The 21732-nt window shown below is 41.2% G+C and overlaps 1 protein-coding gene across 3 annotated transcripts in view; it reads right to left on the bottom strand.

Annotated features, from left to right (window-relative positions):
• SLIT3 (slit guidance ligand 3) overlaps positions 1-21732 on the bottom strand; it is a 473506-nt gene that overhangs the window by 195989 nt on the left and 255785 nt on the right. For 2 of the 3 annotated variants that reach the window (XM_083871948.1, XM_083871949.1), the window contains exon 6: positions 14458-14529. In XM_083871948.1, the coding sequence (XP_083728074.1) occupies positions 14458-14529 (72 nt within the window). Of the gene's footprint in view, positions 1-14457; positions 14530-14832; positions 15043-21732 lie in introns of those variants that run through there. The other variant, XM_083871950.1, reaches the window with a different exon arrangement.

Below are 21732 nucleotides of genomic sequence, written 5' to 3'. Positions count from 1 at the left end.
CATCAGTATTTATGCACGTAAAAGGAGGATCTCAGGGTCTGTCTGAAACATGAATTTGGGAGCTGCACCAGCAGCATAATTCAGCACTAATAGTGCCATTACCTTAGACCTCTGTGTTAGCAGATTCACATCATTTACTTTTAAACCTCCATTCAACTACATAAAATGCCACTGCAAAGGAAAAAGACATCCTCTGCTCCTTGTGTGCACACAGGGGTTAAGCAACGCAGTAACAGGTTGAAATTTCAGAAAGAGGGACTTTCATTAAATATAGGGAAAATGTTTTTACAGTAAGGACAGGAAAAACGCAGAAAAGAGCTATTCCAGAGTGTGCAGCCATTGGGAGGGAAGCCTGTAATGAAATACTGAATGAATCCCTGTCAGGAATGGCATTGGATTCGATTCCAGGGAGGGACAGTGGATGACAGCTTCTGACCCTCTCCAGCCCTCATATAGCACCCAATAAAACCAACAGCAGCAATTCCAAAAAGTGAATCCAAATCTATATTTAGTAATAAATCCAAGACTTGAGTTTCATACGCTGCCGTAATTAATGTTTGTAATTAACTTTCAGATTGCAGGGCAAAAGGAGCCCTATTTTCAATAGCTGTAAAGAGCTATTCTTCACACAGGTCAGGAGGAATCTGCATTGAATTAAATATTTACTGTTTCTTATGGCCTCTGATGAAAAAGCAAAGTGGCTTTGGCACTCCATCCCCAGCACTGAGTGCAGTCACCCTCGACTTTCAAGGCATCCAAGGTTTGCCCGTTAGTCAATGCCCAGAACTCCACTGCATCTCCTCTGAGTTGCGGTGAGCCCCAAGTGCCTCTTGTACTCAATTCCTTGATCTCACCACAGACTGTTTAAGTTAAAGCCCACAACTACCATGTGGGCAGATAATGGAAGCAACTGATGCTGCACTGATTAATCCGTTACTGGGCGCTGTTAGAAAACATAATGATCTCACAAGGGGCCTCATTCACTGACATGGAGCAGCAGAGCTCCGAGCTGACACCTCGAATTAGCAGCACAAGCAGTAACAGCTGGGGGTTTGTCTCAATATTTGTACCCAACTCTAAAATGAGTTGGCACCAGACAAGCGCTATTTTTAAACACAACGTTAGCCCAGGCAAATAATGGTCTAAATAGTCTCCAGGTGACACGGAGAAGCCACTGAAATAAAAATAACTGGTTGCCAATTTGTGGTTTCTGTTCTAGTATTAGTCTTTTGACAATGTGTTCACAAATGTTCTCATCACAGCAACGTGAGAGTCTCCAGCATTGTTAACTTGGGAAGATGACATCAGAAATATGAGTATCTCAAAGGATACAGAGGAAAGAAAATCTTTGTTTTAGAAATGCATGGAAAAAATAAAGTAAATAAGCTTAGCACAGAATTATGCACAAAACTGCCGACAGTGTTTACTGCAACAATTGTCTGGTTCTTCCCATTCTGTGGCTAATTTTAATTTGCATATAACTGTCAGATTTTAACTATTTAAGCTTATTATAAAGGCCAGATGTTTAAGGCAGATTTTTTTTTCCCTTGAAGGAGTGAGATTCCTTTCAAAAACATAAGGCTTTAGGGAAACTGAGTTATTATAATAACAGATTATTTGTTTAAAATGCCTGTTTTGTCACCTGGCAAGAACCTGGCAAGGATGCTCACATTTGCCCACAGTGATAACTTTAGGGCATATTAACTTAAATCCTGTAATTACTGCAGTCATTCTTCCTGGAGTCTGACTGTGCCTTGGCTGGAGTCTTGGGGATGGGCAAGTTCAGGAGCTGAGGTTGAGAGCAGGGGAAAGGGAAAAAGAGGACTTGAAGCAAGAAAATGTTGGGCAAGCTATCCAACTAAAGAGACTGGGACTAGGCATCAGTGGAAATGGGCAAGCAGCCAGAAAAAAATCAAGCATGAGCAAAATCAAGGATTTTGGTCATCTATAGCCAAACCTTCCTCGTGTTACCTTTAGCCATGAATTTATGTTAGATATGCACATACATATATCATTATGCCTGAATTTACTTACTTACACCAACACTCAAATAAATAAAATTTTCCAAAACAAGATAAAGCAGAGAACAGGATAAGGTAAAAGAAAACATAATAAAGTTTATACAGAGAAAGTGGGTACAAATTCAGATTGTGTACTTTGTTAGATGTTAAATCAAGGATGTCATTCACATGGTCTTAGATGAAATGTCTTATTGCTTCCTCTAGAGGAAGTTGCTCTTTCTGTGCACAGAAAGACATTGCTATTTTCCCACACAATCAAATCACCTCTATCGGCTGTACAAAATACATGTACCAGTTGCATCTCCCAATTCTTTCTAACATTTATGCCTCGTGAGAGTTGAAAAAGCTTTTTAGAGAAGTTTCAATCAGCTTTTCAATCTTTTACATGGCACTTTAATTCTAGGCAGGAAATACAAATTCCATTCAGCCTGAATTAAAATATAAAAGCTTTGGTGCAAAGAAAAGAGAATGCAGGCTGAAATTATTCTGTCACTGCTTTATTTTTGAATGAAGAATTCTCCAATGAGTTTTTCTTCTAAACTCAAAAATAGCAAATGAAACATTGGCTTTTTTTTTTTTTTTTTTTTTTTTTTTGGTAAATCAAGACATTTTCTCAGGTCTTTGCCCAAAGGCTACACAATTTTCAGTTCACAGTATTGGGAATGCCTGCTGTGGCTCTAAGTCCCAATTACATCCAGAATTTTAATTTGGACTAAAAGAAATAAAAGTATTTCTGAGAACACCGAGTTAATCTTCTGCATCATTTGGGTGGTTCTGATGTTTCTCTATGGTACCAAATTTCAGGGCTGATATTATTGCCTAGAACCACTGGGAGCAAGTCCAATTGTCATAATACCCAGACCAACATTTGCCAAAGTCAGAGCAAATCCCACTGCTCATTTCAGCAGGGAGTGAATCTAGTCCCTGAAATCCATTTATTTAGGCACAGATTTTCACAGGAACCACAGAAATCAAAAATACAATTGAATTCCATTTAAACTTCCCTAAATTTTTGTTTTGTAGATTCATTTGAAAACCTCTTGTTCAATTAGAGTAATACAATAAATTTACAATACAATTACTTCACTTTAATATAAATTCAGTGTTAAGTAGAGATGTTTTGGGGTTTTTTTTTAGGTTATGCAGAGATCTCTCATACCAAACATGGCTTTTGGTGTCACCCAACTGCCTGCACGTCAGGAACTGTGGTTTATGGATTCTGTACTGCTCCTGACAAAATCAATGGAAACAGGACTGGATTCTCAATGCATACAGAGGTCTGAAAGCCTACCAGAGTGAATTTATAGAAAAGATGAAAAAGAATCAACAACGTGAAGGGAAACCTTATCCAAACCTTAAATTTGTTGTATCAGCTCCTCAGCAAAATAAAGCAGTTTCTCAGGTCCCTGCCTAGAGTTGTTTCAGGTTAATCCTTTCCAAAGCTGAAACAGCTTTATAAACACAAACCAATTCAAACTAACACAGTTCTACTCCAAAATTTGAAAGGAGCAAGAAACTTTGATCATTTGTTCAGGCTGATGGTTTTTAACGATGGAGATTTCAAGGTAAAATGTTTCGCCATCCAGTCAGCTGGGTGTTACTATTTCCTTACGGGATTTCACCAAAAGACATTCTGAAGAAATTGATTAACATTGGATCAGAAAGGAATGGTATCACTCTTCAAAGCTGTGTTTTAATTTGTCCTATCCTGAGTAAACTGCAGCCTCAATGGTACAGCCTTATGGTAACAGCCTGTATTCTCACAATAAACACAGCCTTCCATACTCCTCCCAGTAACACACCAACAGAAAAGCCATTCCGAGCCCCAGACAGAAATTAGTTGCCTTTTCTGAGGTAGGGGAAGTGACAAAAGTGGACTTGTGCATCCACTGTGGGTGTTCTGTGGCAATGTTCAGCCTCCGGGGGATGGTCCCTGTGCCAGCCCGTGGCGCCCCAGTGCCGCAATGCGGCAACGCCTGCGGGACTGACTGCGGAGCCTGCGGGGCCTGCTGGGAACAAAGGGGGACGAGCCACCAGCCCCACAGTGACATGGCACAGCTGGCAGCTAAGCCAATGTCCGTGTGAAGGGTTCTACCAACACCTCGTGAGAGGCGGCAATGGGAATCCACAGAGAGGAGGCTGCCAGAACCCCTGGGTTCAATTTTCGTCAATAGCAGAGCCAGCAGGTCCTGCAGGCAAAATAATGCCCCTTATTGCTCTGGCCAGAACAGAAACCCTGATCTCAGTGTCTCAGCTGCCCCTCAGCTCCCAAGGCTATTGGCATTCCCACTGGGAGACAGCAGCAGGAAGAGATCTTCCATAGCTCCAGTGAGAGGACAATGGCCATGGTGCAGCACAGAGCTGCACAGGCAATTCCTGGCTTTCGACAGCAGAAGAAGGAAAACAAGCAAATCTCTTAAAGAGAGAACACTTCACCTTAACTGTCAAAATTGCCTCCCCAAAGTGCAAGAGACTGAGAAGGTATTTGTGGTAATTTTATACTCTAACGGTATGTGATGCCCCTATCAGCAATTCATTCACACTGGAAATTAAGGCTAAAATACAGACTAATATAAATCCACATGAATGAAATAGGGAATGTGTGATACACACATTCTGTGAGTTTAGACTTGCATGTATGAGCAGTTGTTAAGGAAGAGTTACATTTATAGAAGAAAGAAATGCCTCAAACGGACAAAGACTACACGTAGTTTCTAGACAAGGGCAATTGCGTTTCTTGGTGAAGCTGGAAAGGGATCTGCTTTCCATCAGGATTTTATTTTAATAAGGCATTAGAGAGTATTTGTGTGTATCACACAAGAAAAAGGTCAATGTTTAAAAATGCCTATCTTTCCAATTTTTACGTTTCTCCCAAACTCCACCTGCCCATGAGAAGCAATACTTAACCAGGTATATATTCAGGCAATACGCATAAGAAACCATAACAATCTAAATAGCAAATACTCACGGTGTATCATTTGCCCCCAGTCCACAGAGTGAAAAAGCGCAAAATAAAATATAGGCAGAAAAAATTCGACACACCCATGATCTGTTCAGGAATATTCTACAAGCGTGAGCAGTAGCTAAATAAAAGGAGTCAACTGTTCTCCACACATGGCTGTAGCTCTGCATGCACCCAAAAGAAAATATACCTGCCATTGTGGAGGGTCTGTCCTACCCGTTTCGGCTGGAGTGCCTCACCTGGCTCCGAACGCCCTTCCCGCGGATGGGAAGACGGGATGTCTTGCAGATGAGATGGACCCAACCCTTTTAAGACACTGCTGGAATTGCCCAAGGAGCCAGTAAGAAGCGTGGGTGCCGCAGCGTGGGCTCCCCCTCCCCAGAGCCCGCCCAGCCCACGGCCGCCTCCTGCACCACCGGGGGCCTTAGCGGCCTCCAAAGCGGCGTCGCAGAGATGCTGCATTGCGGCAATTCATCGACTGCAGCGAGTCCAGCACTGAGAGCCATGGACCAGGGATGCTGCCCCACACTCCCTTCTCCCAACAAAGCCCTGTGGTGTCACACACAACCCAAGGTTCTGGTGGCGCACAGAGACCTTGCCCAGTCTGTGCTGCTTCACCCCTCCAGCACAGCCATCAGCCTGGCTTCCACTGTGTTCTCTTCTCTTTAGCCTCAAATAAACCCCACTCCGAGCAACAGTCTGGTGCTTGCAGACCAAGGAGCCTCACCCCACCCAGTGCTGAGAAGACAAGGGGGATGCAAGCAATTCAAAATGTCAATGGCAAACCTGAACATCCTTTCCATCAATGGCTTTATGTAGCCATTGATGCTTTTTCAACTGACCATGCTATTTTCTCAAGTATCTCTAAAACACTCCAGCAACATGGTACATCATAATAAAGGTTTCTGGATGGCCTTACAGCATTTTTAGATTTGTTTCTAAGGATGTGCAGATGTCCCAAGCATGGTGATCCACCACTTGTAAATACTAAACTCAAATGTGTTCAGATTATTCACCCCAAAATAGAAACGTAAAAAATGTAATTCTGCCTCGAAAATATTGAACCAGTTAACATGAAATTGCTTCATTTATGATACGTTAATTAACATAGAAATTGTGATTATTTGTCTTCAAATGACTTTGACATTATTTTATACTTCCATCCTTCAAACAGCTCTTTAATTTTCTTTTTTTTCTTAAACCCAGGATTAGATAAGCTGAGTAAATAAAATCTAATTCATATTCATTTTATTCCTTTAAGTTTTAAAAATTATTTTTCTTGATTTAACCTTAATTTTAAAATGCTCTCATCCTCATATATATACAGTATGTACCTACATTATATGGATAACATTCTGAACAGCAAGAAAAAAGACACTATTTGATCTTTAGATCAGAAGCAGGTTTTCCTAATGCATTTTTTCAGGTGCATATATAGTTACCTACTTCATTTTCAAACAGTTCCAAGGTAACTATATACATATTAATAATTTAATTTCTAATGTATTACAGGCACAATATTATTGTCCTAGCTAAAAATATTGGAAAATGCCAGTAATATGTAATACATAGTACCCTGGTCCCTGCAGCTACAATTTAGGATAAAATATCTGACATCTTGCTTCAATTGGGAGCTCAACAATCTGGGTATACAGAGCTCCCATCATGGTTTTACTCCCTCTTTTCAGGCTTCTGAGTCCTCCCTTGAATAAAGTCTGGCTACAGCTCAGAGGCTTTGTCTGTGTTGTACTTCACACAGCAGAGGGACAAAAGCAACCTCTGAGAAGGACAAACCATCTACACCCCTACTGGTCACAAACAATGCCTTTAGTTGCATACAGAAAATAAGAAGGAAAACAGTTATATATTTTGAAATATTTTTTTTTGCATTGATCATTTTCCTCTGTTGTGACTGAGCCCGGAGGAAGCAGGAATTCCCACATACACCACTAGCTCTGGAGCCCAGGCAGCGTCGCAGGAGGGCTGAGCACATCACAGGATATCTGACAGGAGTATCGCAGGAGCCTGTGGTGCACACACATGCAGCCTGCCCCCTGCACAGAGGCTGCACTGGTGCTGACAGAACCACATCCAGCTCCCACATGCATGTGCAGAGCATCGTCATCCTGCTGCTCTGGGGAGCCACAGAAACAATGAACGCAAAGTACGGCATACAGCGACTGCCCATCCACCTTGGGCTCATCATGTTCCCTCACAAGTGTCTCACCACCTCAACTTCAGCAGCAAGGGGTTTTATACCATCCTAGTCTTCAGCTCAGCTGTTGGTTAAGGTGTTGAGCTGCACATCAGCATTAAATACTCAGCTGAGTGTCCTCTGGATTAAGTCGTTCACATTCATTTGACTTTCAACAGTCAAAATGCTTGTTCTACATCTTTTATATTACTGACGAAGAAACTATATTAGTCAAAGGGGAGGGAGGGCAGGTCACAAGATGAGCAGAGCATGCAAATGAAACAATTAATATCATGAGAGAGAAGGTTTGCCAGAAATCTGTATCTCCTGGAGTTCTGACTTTGGATTCTCTCTGAGCAGCGACTGCAGCACTAGGCTTAAATGACACAACCCATAAAAGTGGGCTTCCTCAAAAAGCATGCTGGTCAGTGATTCATGAAACTAATAATTCTAACCTGCCACTGCTCTTATCTTGATACGTTCTGCAGCCTGTATGGCTCCAGGCTATTCTTAAAAGGAAAAAACCCTCCAACCTAATGGGGCAGGGAAGGAGAATGAGCACAGCATTCAACTACTACATATGCTCCAGGAAGGGAAAAATCCATCTTTCTAAATATGTAACATAATTAGGAATCCAGACCAAGGACTGATAGAAATGTTCATCAATTTGAGAGGACATGCCTGGAATACTGCAGAATTAGCAAAATCATTGATCAATGAATTTATGCAAATATATTCTCCCCATAAAGAGAGAGTTACATTACATCTGTAACAGGCCTCAGTGATTTTCAGAGACCTCTCTTAGCCACTCTTATTTTGTCTCGGCTGGTCTTTGATATAAAGCCTGTCACCATGGTGCCATCTGGATAGTGTTCCTTTCACCATGCCGTACTTCCAACCTCCCATTTGTAATCTGCTGTACAACAGAGGTTATCTCAGATTTCATTTCCCCATCTTGAGCAGGGACACCAGATCTCCCACGGACATGCATTAGCAAATAAAAACATTTCTTATCAAGCAACCACGTATGCACCCCATCTTCCCTCCATCAAGTTGTTACACTGATTACACATCTCCTTTCCCTAGGGTCCACTGGAGGGACACTCCACTTTCTAAAAGTTCATCCAAAAAAAAAGGCATTTCTGTTAATCTTATCTCTCACTATTTATGTAGCTGAAACCTTGTAGTAACCACAGCCAGGTTCTCTGGGAGCATTTCTCCTTCCCTGACAGACCGACAGTGATACGGGAGGTAGGAGGAATGGGAAGAGAAGAAACGAAGGGACAGTCTAGTAAATAACAGAGTGAAGAGAAGGGGAAATTCCCATTTGTCTACTGATACCTCCGTACTCTGGGCACAACATTCCAACTGTTGATTTCCTCTGGCATAACCTGATTGTCTGTGAGACAAGCTCAACACAGAAAACTGTGGATACTCCTAGAAATGCCAAACTCCTTGTTTTTTATCCAATTTCACCAAGCAGGTACATACTTCAATTACTCATACACTGCCAGTAGTTATTCCCTTCCATTACTTTTTATTACAGTATCAGTTTTTCATGTTGACTGATGAAATAAGTAAAGGTTTTAAATTGCTTTTATTAATTTGCATACATTTGAACTAATAGACATCCTCGGGTAAAAAAACAAGCCCAAACAAACCAACAAAACAAACCCAAAAAACCTCCCAAAACCCAAACCACAAAAACCATAAATCAAAAACTGCAATAATTTAAATTTCACTGTACTCAAGTATAAGTAAACTAGCTATGCACAACATTTGACAAAGAATTCTCATTTTCATTACTGTATTTAGGCATTTTTATATCAGTTATAGGAACATGATTTGCAGAGTTCAAATTCGATCCTGATTGCCGCAACAGATCGTAATTTCCAGCGAAATAGAGGAGGAAATCACATTTGTGTGGCATTTTCAGGCTTTCATTAAGCAATGACATCTCATATATTTAGAATTATGTCATGACTTTCGCTCCCTGTCTCTCCAGGTTGTGAAAGCAAATAAAAATATTCTATCTAGTTAAGACATGCCCAGAATAGCATTTTGCAAATAAGTAAAACTGACTACATAACTGAATGTTCAGCATACAGAGGCAACCCTAGGAACAATTAAATCCTGGTTGTAGCACAAAATATTGATTCATGTTCAGAAAAGTTCTTAAAAGTTTGCTATGACAAAAGGCAGTGTAGTGTGCAGTATAAGCACACTCATCCACGACATTGCACAGACTAAACCTTTCATGAAAGAATCGTTTGTAACACGAACATATTGAATCCAAACAAGGACAGTGGGAATAATCCCTGGTTTTACCCACTGGTAAAATGCTTGCAATGCTGGATGTGGCAGACAAAGCACAGAAGTGGGGCTGCAGGCCAGGCTGGTGTGACAGACCGGCTGTGTCCCACCGGATACCGCTCGGGGCTCAACTGGAGCTCAAAAACACTGGCACAGCCCTTGCAGCTTTGTGGTTTTCTGGGTTTGTCATGGAGCAGGAAGAAGAGTGTGGCAGTAATATTTAGAGAGAAAAGGTTCTGCATAAAAACACTGACAGAACAATTTAAATTTCTCCCATTACTTTAAGATTTTGCGAAAGGAAAGGTGGTGTGTTTTTCTTTACCTTTATTACATTTTGCAATCAGAAGAAATTATTTTTTTAATATAATATATTTAGGGCTCATTTGGAACTAAAGTTACAAATATTTGGATGACTATACTTGCACTTTTTCATTATTACTTGTGGATGAATTGGTACAATTTTTCACATCAAGGCACCCAAAGTGGACTGGTGGATCCCGGAGCGCGTGTGGCTACCGACCCCAATGGCAGTCAGTGCTCATTCATTCCAGGTGAATGAGGTGAATGAGCAGGTGAAACTCAGGAGGGAGGATTTTCAGGCTCAGCCATATGATATGAAAGACCTACAATTAATGTGGCTAACAACAAACAAACCCCCAAATCATTCTAGCTCTGTACAGCAAGAACCTGTTTGCCTTCTTTAACAGAACACTACCCACGGGCCTCCTAGGATTAGCTCTTGGTATGATAAAATCTTATGCAACAAACAAAATGTGTTCAAGCTCTGGACCCTCTGGCTATCATTATAAAGCAGCAGAAGAACAGCTTTTACAATATAAAAAACCCAGAAAATACTCCACCTAAGTTGTCAACAATGACTCGTAATTCTTTCTGTGCTGTCCACACAGCACAACTCCCATGCCACTGCACAGTTTTCCAGTTACCCCAGAGAGACAAAACAATGACAAATAAATTAATGGGCTTTTTACTAAACTGAGTTCTGTTTCTTACTGAGAAAAATGGTTCAGCCATCCCAGTCTAATGACAATAGTGTGCTCAGGCACTCAGTATTACCAGTTTATCCAGTTTGAGCTTGTTAAACCATCTTGAAATTAATTCCTTTTATTCATGTGTCCTAAGAGACTGGAGGTGAAATTCTGAACCCCAGATTTGTTTTATCCCATATCCTTCATAATTCTGGGCATTTGGAAATTAAACTATGGACTAATTTCTAACCTACAAAGTATATGAACAGCTACTGCCACACCACGAGGAATAGCAGCTGATCATTTTGAAGATTACACTGGGTTTTTGGTTTGGTTTTGATGGTTGTTGTTTAATAACCTTTAATCATACTTACACCTACAGTAATAGATATTTCTCAATAATACTGTTATTGCCAGATATTGCCACAGGACGTAAGCAAAAATTAAACAGAGCAGATACCTTCTCCTACTAAAAAAATTTTAATTAGCCAAGGTTTCCCACCAATTTTCTTCAACTTTTCTGTACATTTCTATGCCAACAAGTCATAAGACAGTTAATAACTTTTGCCACTCATTTATGAATAATGCCCATTTTGAATTTTATTGCTGTTTCAATTGTTGCACACACTTTTTTACATCTTGGAATGCAAGACCAAACCCACTGAAATACGGTTTATCATCTTATAAAAATGGGGACACAGGAATTATGTCAACAAGAAAATTTTCCCATTTTACCAACAGACAGAAACCAAACCGTTCTGGGGCTCTCTTCTGGGAATCTATTCAAAAAATCTGAGACAAGAATGAACAAACCCCAGTGCAGAACTACCAGGACAGAATGTTTAAGCCCATCAGTTCTGCAGGTCATTTCTCAGACATTATTTTCAATTTGCTGAACAGGCAAAGACAACCAAGAGAAGGCACCAAAGCACTTCATAGTCAACATTTTTGCATCTTTTAACCCAAAGCTCAGAGTCAGCAGTAGTACTCGTCACCTGCTTTAGGGTCTACGGAGGTCAGGCCATAAAATCAGAGACACTTTTTGTGGCATTGGGACTCAGAGGCTCCTGAACACCAAGAGCAAGTTTGCCTTGGGAGCCGCATTCCACGCCCTGGGCTGCTCCAAGCTGCAGCTGAAGTTCACAACTCCCTGCACCACACCAAGCACTGCAATTAGACACAAATTTCAGTCTTGTTTGCATCTCTGCCTCTGTGCTATCACTTGGTACAGGAACATATTTATAACGCAAAACAAGAAAATGAGAATAGTAAATGAAAACAACTTGTTGGTAAGAAGAAATAAGTCACACGGGTCATGGCGTGCTCTGCATTTTGAAGGATAACTGCACCAAAATTCCTTCTCTTCCTACAGCTACTGAATCACCAAGCTCCTTGCAGTCATGTTTTTTGAGGAGCTCAAGGTGAATGAAACGTGCAATCCAGAAGCCAAAGTGTTTCTAAAGAAACTATTCTTAGTTTATTTTTTGAGCAAGGCTCTGCCCTGAGTTATAGACAAAATTTAGAATTCTGTAGACAGGCCGTGTGTGAGGAGAAAAGTGCAGGAATGGAAACAGTGAATATCAGAAAGGTCACAAGATTACAGTAAGATAAGGAAGAAATACATTACTTGGTATTCTGGCAAACTGTTCAAACAGATAATTAGAATTTTTTTTTGCAAGAATCACTGAACATTTTCTGCATACTGCATTATATGTTAAAATACATCTACATAAAATACACAGTGGATCTGAAATGTTGAAATTTGGTTTCACTTGTTAATGTTCTCTGATGGTTCAGACCGCTTTAAATTTTAACATTTATGACTGTTTTACAACTAAAGATATGATATTCTCTGGGGCATTTAGCAAATTTATTTTGATAGATTCAATTCTCAGACTTTCTTTGAAGAAAAACATGGGGAAAAATTCAGATTATGCTGGAAGTATAAAACACGCATTTTTTGACTGCAAGTAAGATACGTTTAGAAACAGATATTATCAATCTGTTCTCTCATCTTTTAAAATTAATATTGATTTTTTTTCCTGTAGCAGTGTGCCTGCACTGAAAATTAAAAATAGACTAAAGAACTGATTATGATCTATTCTAGATGTCCTCATCTTCTCCCACCCACAAATAACTGGCATAGAAGTAACTAATTAAAAACAGAGAGGTAAATAAACTAATTCAGCATTTACTACATCCTGGGGAGAAGGAATGCATTCCTAGCAGAGCCTGCAGAACTCTGTATATTACAAAAAAGGGCTCCATTTATTGTCCAGCCTATTTAGTGAAAGTTATAGCACAGTCTGCTGCCAGTGGAGGACTGATTCACTCTCTGCAGATACAGAAAATCAGCCCATTAAAAAAAAAAGAGAGAAAGAGAGAGAAAGAAAAGCCAGTTTTAGAGGAGTTTTTTCTTTTTTTCCCTTTCTTCTTTTCTTTCACTACACAGCAGACTTTTCATTCTGACAGAGAAGTAAAATTTTACAGTGGTAACACATTGCTTTTCCTGAAAAGTGCTATTACTACGGAATTCAAACAATACTCTTGATAACACAAGTCCCCAGACACGAAACTCTGCAGAACCCTTCTCCTAGCCCAGCATGAGCGACACAGACTATCTGATCAACACCAGGGTCCCAGCCTGAGGGACAGGGGGACAGAGGAGCCACCAGCAGGTCCTTCCGAGAGCTGAGCTGCTGCTGCCAGGGAGGGCAGGACTCCCGGAGCACGGGGGGCTGCAGCCCCGGGGAACAGCCCTGAGCATCATGAGGTGCGTCCAGCCTCCGTGGTGTGTGCTCAGCGCTGTCTGAGCCCCGCTCTCTGCCTGCCCTGGAGCTCCAGGTGCCACCGCCGGCTCAGGCAGGTGCCTATTCTATCCACCTACCATTTGCTGTTTCATGCCGTGTAATTTAAGGGCGAGCTCTGCAGCAGCCTGGGCAGGCCTTCTCTGCTGTAGGAGGGTGTGCACTGGGTCGGGGCTGCTCCCCCATTAACTCCCGGGGGAAGATGAGGGTTTGAATTTCGGAGGGTCGTGTGTCCTTCCCGCCCCCCTCATCTCGGCTGGGAATGATGTGTTTTCACCAGGACTGACACTCAGCTCTGCAGGATTCACTTTGGGCTGACAGGGAAAGCTTTACAGCGCTTCATATTGTGAAAAGCTATTCTAGGAAAGGTCTTTAAGTGAACAAGTTACTATTAGTAATAAGCAAATTATCTGCTCGGATCCCAAGTTCAGGATAATGCTGGATTTACATTACAATGACAGCGCTCTAAATCTAACGTGCTGCTTCTCTGGTAGAGTCAGCTTTCAGCGGCAAACCCTTTTTCTCAGTCTGCGCTGCAGCTTTAACAGCCTCTGTGTAAAGTTTGTGGTACCCGAAGAGCACAACGTGGTGTTATTTCAGCCCTGGAGAAGGATCCTCCCCAGAAGCCAATGACTGCACTGAACAGGCTGCCAAGCGCCCGTCTCCTCCCTCTCACACCGAACACCTTTGAGACAGCTTTTGTCTGGGGGCAGCGGTCACATACCCCATAATATCCTGCCCGTGGGGCGGTCAGGCGTCCCCCTCAGGCTCGGGCAGCCCGGGCAGGACGGTCCCTGCGGCTCTCGCTCCCCGGACGCGCTCGGACCCCGCTCCGGCAGCCCTGGCAGCTCCGCGCCCCCCGAGCGGCGGGCACGGCTCGCCCATCGCGGCTCAATCAGCACCAAACCCGGCACAGCCCGGGCCGAGGGCGAGATGGCACTGCCGGGGAGGGCAGCGGGGCTGGGCAGCCCCGGCCCGGCACAGGCACAGCCCGGCACAGGCACAGGCACAGGCACAGGCACAGGCACAGGCACAGCCCCAGCCCGGCACAGGCACAGCCCCAGCCCGGCACAGGCACAGCCCCAGCCCGGCACAGGCACAGCTCGGCACAGCCCGGCACAGCCCCAGCCCGGCCCGGCCACAGGCACCCCCCGCCCGCACCGAGCCCACTCACAGGATCTCCAGGTCGCGCAGGGCTCGGAAGGCTCCATCTTCGATGCAGCTGATCTGGTTGTTGTCCAGTTGCCTGCGGAAAGGAAGGGAGAGGAAGGATGAAGGCTGGCTCGGAGCGCCAGGTTGGGCTTTCCCCGTCAGCGAGGTGTCCCTCCACCCCCTGGCAGCGCCTGCTCAGCTGCCGCTCGGGCTCGGGGCTCCTGACAGCGCTGCACGCTCCGCACACTGAAGCCTGGCAGCTCTCAGTAAATATTAATTGCGCTCCTTTTTTTTTTTTTTCTTTTTTTTTTTTTTTCTTTTCTATTTTTTTTTTTTTTTAAGGCAGAAGGGAGTAATTTCATTACATTAGGGCATCCAATCCATTATGAGCTTTTACCGTCATGTCAGTGAAACAATTTCATTAAGCTAAAGGCCTGTAAATCATTGGAGGTCACTGGGCTGCCCTCCGTGACCTCCCAGAATGCCGCTTTTTCTTTTACTGGAAGTTGGAGTCCTCTGTCCTGACAGTACTAAATCTTCGGGCTTTATCTACCCAAGAGCTGTGAGAGTGCATAGGGAATATACCAATTCCAAATTAGACTCAACTAATCTAATTTTATAGTCTTTTTATTATTCTAAGCACCAAATGTCTGTGGTGGTTCGATGCCTCTCTGCATTGTTACTGGTCCCATCTGGTAGCCCTTTCTATTGAAAGATTTCTGACTAAATACAGATTCTGTCTAACTGCATCAGGGAGAGCAATCCAGTGACAAAAAGCATTATACACATGTACACTTAAAACACTATTTTGCTTCAAAACGTGTAATTTAATATTGGGATGGTGGAGTTCTCTCATTTGTCTCCCTGTATGCACATGATTTAAATGTATTTTGCAATATATGTGGATGCAGCAAGACAGCTACATCTGTCTCCTCTGCTTAAAAGAATTAAAGTTGTAATTTAAAATTCAGTGATTACATTTTCTGACATCTGATCCCTTAAATTTTACACTTAAAGAAGTAAAATTACAAATCTAGTCACGTGCAAATACAATATCTGCATTTAATGAAACAAAAAAAAAGATGCAAGCTCCTACTCTACCTGTTACTGCCCTTTGCACAGCATAAACTTTGGATTTGGTGAGGCAGAGACCTTTTGTACTACATGAGTAAAGTATGTTGAATAAAGAGACAAAGATTACACTGTAGTTTCTGATTTTTATTTTAAAAAAATATATGCCACTATAGGAAATATATTACACCCGCATATAGTATAGTTGTATAGTTTCAGCAGCTATTTTCCAATTATTTGCTGTATCTAATTTTTGGTCTAAATAGACATTTGCAGCAATCTTCTTATTATACAGCAATAAAACACAAACAGAGCAAATACAATCTTTATGAAACCCTCTAAAGATTGAGTTTGATCTGCTAACATTGAGCATCCTGGATATACATCTTTGACAACCGTGGGAAACTTACCCTTTGTGATATACTCTGTATCACTGAACATTGTCTTTTTTATGAGTTAAAGTGCAGGAAAACCCACTCACACTGGAAGGTCTACTAAAATCCTTAGGAACCCTAAAGCCCAAATTAAGGTTTCTTGTAGCATTAGCTAACTTTGGAGAACTTTGTGAGTTTGGCAAAACTGCAGCAATGTCTCCAATACTGACAGACGCTGGGATGTACAACCCTCCAAAAGGGATTTTCTGTGTGTAGGAGTTCATATCTGGATAAATGTATCATACATATTTATGTTCTCTCTGTTTCTCTGACCACTTGTGAAAGATCCTAAAACCTCTGTTTCTGACTGCTGACAAGTCTTCTCCTGATATCCCTGCGTAATTGACAAAAATTGGTGCTCAAACAGAAGGGATGGTGCATTTTGAAGAGAAATAAACTTCAAATGAGTTAAATACAGTGCTGTTTGCATGATTAAGTACTTTACACTTAGCTTTATAAAGCAGAAGGCTGGCAGATAATAACATGATGAGGAGAAAGGAGCCTCAACTTGAGAATCACCTCTCCCTCTCCTTTTACAGGAAGTACTATATAGTGCACAATTTTTATTGGAGTTATACTATGATATTGATTTTTCTGCCAAATACACTAAAATAAGCAAATAAACCCACAGTGTGCTGCTCTCAAAGCCTTTTGATTAAAGGGATTCCTTGGTGGGTATTGTTTTTTTAAAAAAACCCTGCTATTCACATAGATTGATTTTTGTTGAAAAAGCATAATGACCATTTTAATCATATTTCCACAGGTCCAGTCATGCCACTGCCAACAAGCAGGTTTAGTCTGTGTGATCGATGCACAGGATCACAGCAAGGGAAACCTCTCAGTGCTCAGAAGACACACACTTAGCAGCACTATCAGTAAACAGGGAACTTATTCATTAGTGATACACCCTGATTCTGTGGCCCATGAACCAATTGCTCACAGTCTCTGGGGTGAGACTCATGTGTTTAATGCTCCTTTGTCACAGAGCTTGTGTCTCCTGGCATCTCTCACCCCAAAACATTCACATCTCCATTGAAACATGAGAATTTCGTCTCAAAAGGAAGAGAACTGCTAGTTGTCCTAAAATTAGCTTTTAAAACCCTCTGCCTCCCTATTTATTTCTCTGTGTAAAGATGGAAATCTTATTTCCCTGCATCTGTACAGCACCCTGGTGAGCGGTTCAGTCAAGACTAGAAATTTGAGAGTTTAAATGTCTTCCTTCTAAGACAGAGTGATAAGTTTGAAGTTTTGAGGGAAGTTTAAGTAAAGTTTTACAGAAAGCCAGAGGTGTTCAGCACATATTTCTATGCTTACAAAGACAAACCAACCCCCCTGTGATGTGGACTAGCAGCCAGCTCACACACCCAGCATGGGCAGGCTGTGCATGCAGCTCCTCAAGGGGCCCAACAGACACCTCTAACATTTGTGGAGAAGAACATCTTACTTGAATAAAATTAGCTGTATGCAGAGAAGGTAAAATTTCAACTTTAAAAAAAAAAAAAAAAAAAAAAAAAAAAAAAAAAAAAAAGGAAAAAACCCCCAGTACTTCAGAACAGGTGCATGCTACATTCCCCTGAGGAACACTATGACACTTCTCCCAACTTCTCCCATCTCTCCATTCTGAACAGAGCACTCAGGCACACAGAGCACAGGTCGGCTACCTGAGACACACCTCACTTGCCCCAGGTGAATTTTTAAAAATGGTCTTGGGCTGCAGAGGACTTGTTTCAGATTTAAATGCCACCTCGATTTGTCAGCACTCACAGCCTTTGTAACAAATCTTTTCCTTGAGATTACAAATGAGTTGTTATGCACGTAGTGGTACAACGTACTGGTGGTAAAAGGTCAGACAACACAAACTCGGATTTAAGAGGAAATTTTAAAAATGCATGGACAAAATCACTTTTCATACCTGCATTTACTCTGCCTTTTGAAGGAATACAGCACTAGGCTCAGACTTTATCTAAACCTGCCAAGTGATTTGACTGCCACTGACCAAAAAACATTCTCACAGAGAAATACTGAGCTGCTGAAGGATGAATGAAACCACTCTCAGATTTTGCTGAGTTACAGAGATACCTAACTTTGATTTGGGCCGAAGTGTTTGGCTTAAAGGCTGAATCTCTCATGCATGAGACACAAAGCACTGAAGCTGAGCAGACCCAACCCTGGAGCTGGGTTGGGTGATGTTGTCAGAGCAGGTCAGTGAGCTGAGATCCCAGGTGGGGACACCCAGCAGCTCCCCTGGGATTGAATTATCCACCCTGACCCCACCCAGGAGGCTCCAGGGATCCCAGATCTCCCTGACAGGCAATTAGCAACCAGACAATGCTGAGAGATAACAACAGCAGCAGCAGAAGACCTCAGAGAGCAGAGCAAAGCACTCAAGCAAGGAAAATATTGAATGGGCAAATGGGATTTAGGTGGAGTGTGACATAGACAAATGCTTATAAACAATCCAAGAATTTATAAAAGTCTTTAGAGGAAAAGACATCTTTCATGTGGCAGAGCTGTAATACATAAAACCATATGTATTACTGTAATTTGGCTCTAGTGTGCACTCAGTAACTACTCTCAGTTTTTTATTGAAAAGGAAGAAAATTATGGCACTACATTATATTCAACCGATTGATAAAACTTAAAATTGATGCTTTAAAGGAAAAAAAGAAACAACTTAGACACAAATCATGTTTCTAAGAAATGAGAAATAACGCTGCATCCCAACAGATGTATATCACAGAGGAATCTATGGCTTGGCTAAAATGCCACTTTAAATGTTTAAAACACCTTTTCCCTGACAGAGTTAACTCTGGCTTATCCATTTAGACTGATGCATTATCTAGCATAAATAAGAGTTACATTTCAAATACTATTTAGAAGGAAGAGAGTTTTACAAGGTTGATATTCTTTTGCCATTTAAAATAATCCTTTAAATACCAAGCCTTGAAGGTTTTGCTCACAATAAGGAATATTTAATTTTCGAATGCATTTGAGAGATAAAAATCCCAGCAACAAAGCGGATGTAATTTTATCATTTTACTAGCTTTAAGATTTTTTTTAAAACACAAAACTACTATTCTAAAATATTAAAGAATTGAATTCACGCAGGGCAAAATTTACCAAAACTGAATTGATTTATTTTTTAAATTAACATTAAAAAATTACTGCTTAAACCCCTACATTTGTATTACTAGCAAGATTTCTTCACAGCACACCAACTATACAAGAGATTTCAGCATTTTTTCTGCAATTAGCCACACTCACATTCACAAAGAAGAGGCCCTTCAAGCATCAACATTTAACAATAAAGGACTTTATAACCAGGGGTTTGTACTTTATTCAGTAAGGGATTTTTTCCCTGTGTTCAAACACTGCCAAGGCCACTGCAGAGCTCAAGTGCTAATCTGTTTTTTAATTATACTGTGACAGTAGTTAAATTACTATAACCTCTTCCTATGTTTTGCCTAAAACCTAGTTAAATATTTAAATAAAAGTACTAATGACTACCGTAATATATAGTGTTCAAATTTCTTTCTCCTATTTCACATTTAGCATAAAAAAGCAGTGATATAATAGTTGCATATCTAAGGTTTACTGTTGCTGATATAAAATTGCTGTGCTACTGTTATAGATTGGATCTACACTTGCAGATAAAAAATTACAGGAGAGCCATTTCCTCTTCAAGGAAAGACTTGCATTTTTAACCAGACGTATTCATGTTAAAGGTGTTGTATCACCAAAATATTTAAAAGAATTTCAATAGTGATTTCACAGGAAGGTAAATGCACTTTAAATTATTATAGAATGATTTTTAGAAAAGAATTAATTTCGCTAATTGTATCTCCAAAAGAACCTCTGTTTGGACAACATATTTCCCTTCCTTTTTCATTTCCTTTGTATTACAGACTTGCTGGTTCTATGTCATCCCTTTCCTGTAAAGTTTGCACTCTCCTATTTAGGTTCTTCCATAACCTGTCAGAATTAGAGATACTCTGTAACATTTATTGCCCTTATGTAACTTCAAAAATATTAAAATATCTAAGGAAAGTGACACCAACACATCTATTTAATATTTCTCACATACCAAACTAAAGTCCTTATCCTTGTCTTAATTGATAAAGAAGCCCAAATAAATGGGGAAAGATGGTGCTTTGAGGTAATATTAAATTCAATTAAATTTGAAATAATGTGAAGTTCTCTCAAAGTAGCATTTAATGCATTTTTTTCCCATTTAATTTTTACTCCTTATTTATGCTTCACTAAAATCTATAAGAGCTTGCTTATATCAGAAAATTTAAAAGATTGATACAGCTGTTGGGATCAAGCTGCAATCTCACTCTGAGATTTTTACAAGTGTTCTTAAATTCTTTTTTTTTGTTTGTTTGTTTGTTTGTTTGTTTTTTGTTTTTGTTTTTTTTTTTTTGTTTCCCAAAGATGTTTTGCCAAAAGCTGTGGTTGAGGCTTTGTGCAGAAACAGCTCATCTGCCTGAAATAATTGGGCAGATTCATATTCTGTGTCTCCAGTTTTCATACCCAACCTGTGCTGCCAGGTTGTTAAATTCAAGGAGGGAGGAATATCTGATTTGAAAGGGAAGAGTTGCTTATGAATAATTATTCTCCAGACTACTGAAAATTACTAAGTATTTGCTCCGAGTATTTGTATTACATCAATTCATAAATCAAAATGCTGCTGTCACAGAATAAACAAAATATCAGCTTAAAGCAAAACTTGAGTGGTAAAGGAACATGGAGACTCCTCCTGCTGCAAGGACAAATACACACAAACACGAGATTTCCTTTCAATATCATGTGCTTTAGAACATTTTTTTTTCTTTTTTTAACTCTCTCTGGTTGCTGATGTAACAAATAGTGCATACCAAGCACAGAAATGGCTGTCTCCATAGCAATTGGGGCAGGTTTTGCTGTTTCCCTAGTTACTCTTGACTGATAACCATCTGTTGTTCTCCTCTGCCATAGCCCCAAAGGGGAAAAGGGGAGGAAAAGAGGAAGATAAAATGGGTGTTTGAGAAAATGAAAGTTACTTACTGTTGTGTTTTTTACAGTTTTAGAAGGTCTGCACTTATTAATTTTGTTTTTATTGTTACGTTCAGTTGACAAGTGTCAAATACCACAAGTAAAGAAAAGTTCTAGTTCAGAATGTTACTAACCAGTGACCTTATTAATAGGAAATCATACTAGGGAATCAGATTAGGAATATTAATAGGAAATCATATCACTAGGGACAGTATTATGAAACTGGAAAATCTGAAAGCGAGGTACCTGCACCGAAAAAACCACAATTGTTTAAATAAGGAGTAAACACCTGTAATGTGCCAAGAGCACGGGGCAGAGGAGTGCAGGTGGTTCCATCCACCCAGCTGCTGCAGGTGGAACTGCTGCCTTCCACCACGACCTCTGCTCATCTGGGGCTGCTGCTTCCATCCCAGCCTGAGCCCTTCTCTCCTCTGGGCAGTTTCTGGTGGGGAAGGGAGGCACAGGCATGGGGAGTCTGCAGGGTCCAGCTGCCCGTGCCCCATCCCGACCCCAGGACAGCAGCACCGCTGAACCTCACCCAGAATCTGTGCCCCGTGAGCAAGGCCAGTGCTTGCACAGGCTCATGCACCATCACGGCATCACTTCTGTGGAACTGACAGCACAGAAGTCACACTCATTTCCGAGGCAAAACAAACAAACCCCCACGGGTGAGCTGCTACTGCCCGTCACTACGGCAGCATCAGCTGGGATTCCAGTTTTCTCCCTGAAATCATGCTGTGAGGATGTTCTGTGCTGTA

The sequence above is a fragment of the Zosterops lateralis genome (genome assembly GCF_965231275.1).
Source record: "Zosterops lateralis genome assembly, chromosome: 14".
NCBI lineage: Eukaryota > Metazoa > Chordata > Aves > Passeriformes > Zosteropidae > Zosterops > Zosterops lateralis.
This window is presented reverse-complemented; position numbering and strand designations above follow the sequence as displayed.